The 8,511-nt window shown below is 42.5% G+C and overlaps 1 protein-coding gene across 1 annotated transcript; it reads right to left on the bottom strand.

The window, feature by feature from the left end:
- Window positions 1-247: 247 nt before the first annotated feature.
- Window positions 248-5,244, bottom strand: LOC139466999 (uncharacterized). The gene is made up of 5 exons (XM_071248704.1): window positions 4,988-5,244; window positions 3,724-3,813; window positions 3,348-3,426; window positions 2,063-2,176; window positions 248-654 (listed from the first exon to the last, which is right to left on the bottom strand). The coding sequence occupies exons 1-5, from the start codon at window positions 5,216-5,218 to the stop codon at window positions 380-382; spliced, it is 789 nt and encodes a 262-aa protein (XP_071104805.1). The 5' UTR covers window positions 5,219-5,244; the 3' UTR covers window positions 248-379.
- Window positions 5,245-8,511: the final 3,267 nt, after the last annotated feature.

Raw genomic sequence — 8,511 nt, 5'->3', positions numbered from 1 at the left:
ATGGTTCAAGTAAGAAATAAAACGAAATAGGACATACCATATGCTTTCTCTCATGAACATGTAAATGAACATAAGAAATATCCGCTAAAAATAGACTCTTTTGTACGATTCGAACTATATCATCAGCATCTGATGACAACAGGTATCTGATTATCACATCCTTATCTGGAAAGACAGATATGGATGCAGTGGTCAGAGGGAGTAAAATACAACCAGTCTAACAAATAAAGACCAGAAATAGAATGTCCACTTTTGGAAAACATTTATTCATCTGTTTGTGTCATTCAGTGTCATGATGACTGTTCCACTGACAAAATGTATCACACATGTTAAAAAGGATACTTCATGTTATTAATTCCATTTAAGATTGTGCATGTATTTAACTGTCCTCAAATAACTTGGAAGATTGCAAATGTGTATGTCGTGTATTGTGGTAGTGTGTGCATTTTGTGTACCACGCATCCCAGGCCTCACATTCACGTTTCTCCTCCACGCGGAAACAGCGTGCTCCAAACACATTGAAGTAAAGATTGCCCACTTCACGAGCAATTGGAGTTTTGGCCTTCCTCAAACAACTATGGAAAGCCTCTGTACAGGAACACCCGTACACCGGCCACGGATAGAAGTTGAACGTCTCTAAATAAATCCCGGAAGCTTGAAAACAAACAATAGATTAAATACATTACTAGACTTCAAAAATGCAGTTGTGTATCTGCGAAGGTGGGGAGAAAGATTAGCACAGCGTCTACAGGACACATGTGGTGTTTATACACCCAGGGAGGGACACCATCTGGAAGCAGGAATTGTATGTACAACTAGATATTGATAACAATTACTAGAGATATTTCACTACAGTGTTATCTGTGCACCATCAAGAGGCAGGGATAGTACCGACACCCATGTACGAACATCGATAACAAGAGATATTGCACGACAGTGTTATCTGTGCCCCATCTAGAAGTAGGGATTGTATGTACAACCACGTATTGATAACAATAACTAGGGATATTGCACGACAGTGTTATCTGTGCCCCATCTAGAAGTAGGGATTGTATGTACAACCACGTATTGATAACAATAACTAGAGATATTGCACGACAGTGTTATCTGTGCACCATCTAGAAGCAGGGATTGCATGCACAACCACGTATTGATAACAATAACTAGAGATATTGCACGACAGTGTAATCTGTGCACCATCTAGAAGCAGGGATTGTATGTACAACCACGTATTGATAACGATAACTAGAGATATTGCACGACAGTGTTATCTGTGCCCCATCTAGAAGCAGGGATTGCATGCACAACCACGTATTGATAACAATAACTAGAGATATTGCACGACAGTGTTATCTGTGCCCCATCTAGAAGTAGGGATTGCATGCACAACCACGTATTGATAACAATAACTAGGGATATTGCACGACAGTGTTATCTGTGCCCCATCTAGAAGTAGGGATTGTATGTACAACCACGTATTGATAACAATAACTAGAGATATTGCACGACAGTGTTATCTGTGCACCATCTTGAAGCAGGGATTGCATGCACAACCACGTATTGATAACAATAACTAGAGATATTGCACTACAGTGTAATCTGTGCACCATCTAGAAGCAGGGATTGTATGTACAACCACGTATTGATAACGATAACTAGAGATATTGCACTACAGTGTAATCTGTGCACCATCTAGAAGCAGGGATTGCATGCACAACCAGGTATTGATAACAATAACCAGAGATTTTGCACAACAGTGTAATCTGTGCACCATCTAGAAGTATGGGTAGTGCCGACCTCCAGGTACGGACATACGATACTGGAGATATTGCACGACACATTTATATCAGTAAACCATCTGGAAGAAATCGTTGTATAAACACATATACGAGTATTTAGTATTGATATTGCGTGATAGTGTTACTATCTAGAGAAAAGTGTTGTATATATCTAATATGTAATCAGTTATATAGATGAAATATGTTTTGAGTACTTTAGAATATGGTGCTGATTCCACTAGATGTCCAGTTACTTCCCCAATACAGTTTCCCGCGCAGTGTACCTGGAATGACATCCGTGCAACTATGGAGTGCCTTGCAGCATTTGTCGGCAGTCCTGGCAGCCCTGCTGGTTGTCCTGTTGGTTTGTGTGTTGGTGGTCATACACGACTGTGTGCCTGAACATAGTAGCAATATCTCGAATCTTGACATCCACCTGCCTTCCTGTGACTCGTGACTAAGGAGGAGTTATATCCTAATATGTCCCATATGTATAATCGGTTGTATCAAATGATGTAAGTGTTTTCATTAACCTGTCATTGAATTAGGGGTTTCCCCTAAATATTTCCCACTATTCCCTGACGTAAACACGCACGCGTTACTTTCGGTCACCTGTCAAAATGGCATCGTATCCACCTAAATCTAGGAATAGAAACGAGAATTTAGACAGCTCAGAAATTAAGCTATTAACACGCAAAACTGTTCTCTTCAGTGTGCACGACATATTTAGTTGAAGTCTTTAGAATATCTCCCCTTTGAGAAATTGAACATGTCTGACAACGCCGAGTTGAAAACGTATCTTTCTGGGGTGAAGTGAAACTGATCCATGATTTCCATGACTTCCCATTGTGAAGTATATGTACAAAGTTGGTGGCATTAGGCTGCATATAGACTGAACCAAGACACGTGTCAGTGTGCAGATCCACGCAGAACTGAGTAGCATTCATTGTAAAGTTTCCCACTGTAGATATGCCCATAGTTCAACACATCGAATGTGAGATCTTGCTGATTTGGGCTTGAATTCATCTCTCACAAGATCACAGATATATCTGATGTTTGCATTCCCTAAATTTATCGTTCATGGATTCGAGGTGCTGAGTTCGTTTTCTGAAAACACGGTCTTTCCTTGTTCGTCCTAAGCTGTCAAACAATATGTTCGCTGCGACGTTTGTTTTAATGACACGCTAATGGTGTCCTAGAACCTTCTTAAGTTAATGATGCGCTATTGACCGCACGGCGTTCCAAAATGCACAATCTGGGCCTTGCGCTGTCTTACGTCTTGACCTTTCCCCCATCAGGTCTTACTATTCCCACCAAGACCTCATTCACGGTCATGTGACCGGTCTCTCGTGCAATTGAAAAGCCATATATCATGTAAACCTAACACTAAAATATACTTCAGTATAGAGAAGGGTATCTGAGGTACACATATGTATTAACCTAACCAAGGGCAATTCCAACTTTCAGAAGCACGGTGTCTCATGTCATGGTATTTGCTGGTGGATGAAAATATGAATCACTATAAGACTATAACGTGTCATACAAAGTAAGATGGCTTAAATAATTTACCAGGGTATCCCATGTGAAGCTTGATTCTCTGTTTGGTGATGCGGACATGTTCCATGCTGTCCCTGTCGCTAAGCCGCAGCTGCGGGGAGAGATACAGTGCTCGTTGTTTACATTTGCAGAACACGATCACATACACCAATAGAGTCTAATGTAGATGGATCGTGATGTATCTCCTTAGTTACTTATGATAATATATGGTTTATTCGGTGAATGATATATGTTAAACATGAAGTTAATGAATAATATCAAACAATATTTTTATGTTAAAATGTGTGAAGTTATACCGTCGTACAAACTTCATTACTGTTTGGTGAGTTTCTATTTCTAGTACATCTGTTTTACAATAGAATACCAATCATACACAGCGAAGGCATACCATTTTCCGCATATATCGACGACATTGTCTTGCCAGTCGACGCAGGTCAAATGTGACAAGTTGATGAGATTCCGGGCGGTTGCTCAAAGCCTGTGACAGTAAGCGAGATTTAAAAAGTGTCAGGGACTTCCCCTCACATGTAAACCCCACCACCACCACTGTACTGTGTCAGTAACCCATGCCTACAGTGTAAACCCCACCACCACCACTGTACTGTGTCAGTCACCCATGCCTACAGTGTAAACCCCACCACCACCACTGTACTGTGTCAGTCACCCATGCCTACAGTGTAAACCCCACCACCAACACTGTACTGTGTCAGTAACCCATGCCTACAGTGTAAACCCCACCACCACCACTATACTGTGTCAGTAACCCATGCCTACAGTGTAAACCCCACCACCACCACTGTACTGCGTCAGTCACCTATGCCTACAGTGTAAACCCCACCACCATCAGTGTACTGTGTCAGTAACCGATGCCTACAGTGTAAACCCCACCACCACCACTGTACTGTGTCAGTCACCCATGCCTACAGTGTAAACCCCACCACCACCACTGTACTGTGTCAGTCACCCATGCCTACAATGTAGCTGGAGCTGAGAAGGGGATGAGTATAGGTTGCTAGAGCTGAGAAGGGGATGAGTATAGGTTGCTAGAGCTGAGAAAAGGGTCGAGAAAAGGTTGCTTGAGCTCAGAAGGGGATGAGAGTAGGTTGCTAGAGCTGAGAAGGGGGTTAGTATAGGTTGCTAGAGCTGAGAAAGGGGTGATTATAGGTTGCTAGAGCTGAGAAAGGGGTGAGTATAGGTTGCTAGAGCTGAGAAGGGGGTGAGTATAGATTGCTAGAGCTGAGAAGGGGGTGAATATAGGTTGCTAGAGCTGAGAAGGGGGTGAATATAGGTTGCTAGAGCTGAGAAGGGGGTGAATATAGGTTGCTAGAGCTGGCATGAGAATGGAACGTGTATAAATGTAGCATGTACTGCCAGCGAGATACCTGCTTTCTTTTGAATATGTGAATACAATGCAAAGAACACTGTGCTTGTTTATTGCTAAGTGACTTTATGTATTTTAGTATTTATCCGTATTGTTTAGTGAAGTTACGGATTAAAAACGCTTTGTAAACGTTAATAAACGTCTGTATATCGGCTACATGCACGTCATTAATACACAGATATCAATAGATTAGATTGTTCGAACATATACACCATTCGTTCAAAAAGACAATAAAATACGACTTTGGCTTTAAAACTATTGCAAACTATACCTCTTGGAAAAGAATCATGGAGCCATTGAGTGACCTCATATCGCAGTCAAGGAGATGACCGGCCTGTGAAAAGAAGGCATACACTACGCTGTTCCCGTCCGAGTACAGCCGGGCAGTGCGGTCTCCGTCCTTGTACCGCAGTAACAGCCCACTCTCTAGTCTACTGTCACACAGGGAAAACATCAACGCTAAAACAGTGAAGATACAAAAGTTCCACATCTTCTCAAACATGCGCTCACAGACGACTGGTGAGAACAGACAGGTGGATCTTCCATGTGTCATGTTATCATGAGACAAGTGATCCCAAGCCGCGGATTGGCCCGACTCTACGACCAGATAGTCCAGTGTACACACGACATAAGGGAACTGTTGAAATGATAGTGAATGTGTAATGACGATAAGTTATAGGATGCGAGAAGGGACATTGTCGCGTTGTCGCGTTGTCGCCCTTACAAAAAGTGTCAAAATTAATCCAAGCTCGAAAATGCGACAACGCGACTCTTGGCCATTTGACGCATTGTCGCGCTTTGAATAATCTGAAAGGGCGACAAAGCAGCAACGCAACAGTTTTCAAGGTCAAAATGTGTCGTGTTTCGCCCAATCAAATACGTGTAAAAAGGCTTAAAATGCGCGACAATGAGACATGTTATACTCATTTTCAAACTCTAGTTGTCTTTTGCCAGCTCCAATAGTTCTAAAGCCAAAGTAGAAAATGCAATGTGGGTTGCTTTTCCCAAAATTAAACAAATCTTTCATCGTTGCTTTAGACATTAGTTCATATGGCGTTATTACCCGTGTTGTTTTTCATAAGTTAAACATATTTTCACAGCAAAAACAAACATTTTACATTTTTATTTAATTTTATACCACGTTTTCAAATCGATGAGGACACGCGGTTGGCCCTGTCGTTTTAGACAGCGCAATTTGCGAACCAGAAGATCGTGGGTTCGAATCCCAGCACCATGCATATACAGAGAGGAACGCCCTGAGTAATGTACGTGTATTGTGCTGGGATTCGAACCCGCGATCATAGTTTTCTGGTACGTCTTGGAGTCGCAACTCTGCACAGCGAATTATACACTGAATGCTTGGTTTTGTATATGGGCGCGACAATGTCCGTTAATGGATTCCATAATAAATTGTGGGGAAAATTATTTTCGGGCGTGGAGATCAATATTTGGTGTGGACGATGCATGTACGACACTTTGATGGAATACTGTTGATTGATGGAATACTGTTGATTGACTTGCGTCTGTTTGCCCTTTTCGTATGTTTTCCGCAATTCCACCTGAAGGGATGCCCCAAGCTGGTTCTCGTAGGCGAGTGCAGGCAGGGTCTCTGGCGTTCACTCTCCGCCCGAGAAAAGTCCACTCTTTTGGGGATAATAGAGTCAAATGTCCGTATGCCTTCCCGTAGGAGATAATCGGTGACGACTTGGGAACGATGATCTGGCATTGTCATCTTGTAGTCAAAATTTCTGCTGAAAGTTCTAGCGAAGAAACAACGACAGGACACACAATTTCGTCAATATTTCGCTGGCCTGTCAAATGTTCATTCACAATAACCAAATCAATCACACTACCGTCCCAATACCGAGCATGGCCATGGTCATGATCGCCGCAACGTCGCCATGAACGTTTTCTGCCATATGTAAATTTGTCTGTCAACATAGTGTAATACCATTGGAGCACAGCCCGTGCCTGCTGTTGTCTAGCCCATCCCGACCATTGCCGCCTGTGGTTAGCTGTTCCTTCACGGGACGGGCTGCAAATGGCCGGTTTTTAATGATTGATGTTGAATTTCGCCTTCCTGAAATTGTACTCAGTTTTTTCTATTAATAACAAGAGCAGATTCGGGTCTATTGTGTTGTGCAATTAATGTAATGAGACGATCCTGTCTGGGTGCTGTTTTATTGCCTGCCACGCCCAGGTCTCATTGCAACCCCACCCTTTTGAGGCACTGGTCCCATAGCAGGGAATTACACTTATCAATTTCCCAAACATTCGAGCAACTTGGGACATTGAAGGTTTTATAAGACCAGGTAGTCAAGTAGTTAAATACTTGCCTCTACGACAGGATAGTCAAATATACTGAACAGCATTGAAAACGCACCAGCAATAAATCTTGAAATATTACAAAAACAACTTGAGCAATGACCGATTTTAATTAGAACAGACATAGACGGATTATTATGAAAGACGACAAAGGAAACACGAATACCACACAGTAATTACATTTACGTCATCAGTGTAAGGAAGACACATAGGGTTAAAATGAAAAGTCAATATCTGGTATGTCCGCCATTGGCAGCAACACAGGCCATGCAACGTCTTCTCATTGATCGAATATGTCTGCGAATAGTGTTTTCGGGCATTCCACTCTTGACGTAGTGTATCTTCAAGTTCTCTCAGGTTCTGTACTTGCGTTGAGGCGTTGACCTAGGTAATCCCATAGATGTTCAATTGGCGATAGATCGGGTGACAGGGCTGGCCATGGAAGCAGAGGCACATTATTGTTCGCTAGGCACTGTGTTGAAACACGTGCTGTGTGCGCTCTTGCATTATCTTGCTGGAAGGTGTGCATATCCTGGTGCTGATGAAAGAATGGGATGACCCTATTTGCCAATATGTTACTCCTGTAGTAAAGGGCATTAACTCTTCAACGACAAACATGGAGTTCTGTTCGATGTTTATGACTGATGCCGCCCCACACCATGACACTCCCTCCCGAGCACGTAGCCCTGCAGAGTGGAGACGTCGACGTACGGTGTCAGCGCTGATCAAACCCGTCGGCCTTGTACGGTTGCTGCAGTCCTGGTAGCCGGAAGTGTACGATCACGAAGATGCCGACGAACAATATGGCGATCCTGACGTGGTGTAGTTACACAACGTTGACACGGACGTGGTCGATCTCTGGTGGTTCTTGTCTGCTGGTATCTGCTCAGTAGCCTGAGGACTGTTGAATGATGGCATTGGAACCTTTGTGCAACGACTCTACTTGACGTAGCAACTTGAAGCATGCCCAAGGCACGTTCACGTTCCTCTGCTGTTAATCTTGGCATTTCTTGTGTCAGTACCCTTTACGTCTGCAGCAACAAGTGATGTGGCTTTTAAAAGTCTGTCTTTTATAGCCATATTCTGCGTGCTCTCCATGATGTTGCTCACAAAAAAATTAGGAATGTGTTTTGACGAGCTGTTCTTCTTCATGCTTCGTCCAGAACGTCGTTTATTACTCATTCACTTATATATTTTCATATGACTTAAGCCCAGATAAAAATACATCCATCTTCATGGTTGTGCGTTTTCAATGCTGTTCAGTATATATTAGAAAGTGTTTGCAGCGCCTTGATTCCGATTCCGTTTTTTGATTACCTGATTCCTGTTGATTCTAAGTTGATACTGTTATCAGGTTAAAATGCATCTCAAAAACATTAAAAAATGGTAACAAAGAAAACCGTTATAGCTGCAATGAGGAGTTGCATTAGATATAGTTTGTTGCAGAGAACGTTTAGTTCGAAAGGAATA

Source organism: Haliotis cracherodii, unplaced genomic scaffold, assembly GCF_022045235.1.
Source record: "Haliotis cracherodii isolate W230 unplaced genomic scaffold, xgHalCrac1.p SCAF_19, whole genome shotgun sequence".
Classification (NCBI taxonomy): Eukaryota; Metazoa; Mollusca; class Gastropoda; order Lepetellida; family Haliotidae; genus Haliotis; species Haliotis cracherodii.
This window is presented reverse-complemented; position numbering and strand designations above follow the sequence as displayed.

Excerpts from the sequence above, each read along its gene's own strand:
- LOC139466999 (XM_071248704.1), bottom strand. The coding sequence starts at position 5,218 with ATGTTTGAGAAGATGTGGAACTTTTGTATCTTCACTGTTTTAGCGTTG. Across the intron at positions 3,814-4,987 it reads CCATGATTCTTTTCCAAGAG|GCTTTGAGCAACCGCCCGGA; the intron begins GTATAGTTTGCA and ends TTACTGTCACAG. Across the intron at positions 655-2,062 it reads TTGCACGGATGTCATTCCAG|CTTCCGGGATTTATTTAGAG; the intron begins GTACACTGCGCG and ends TTTGTTTTCAAG.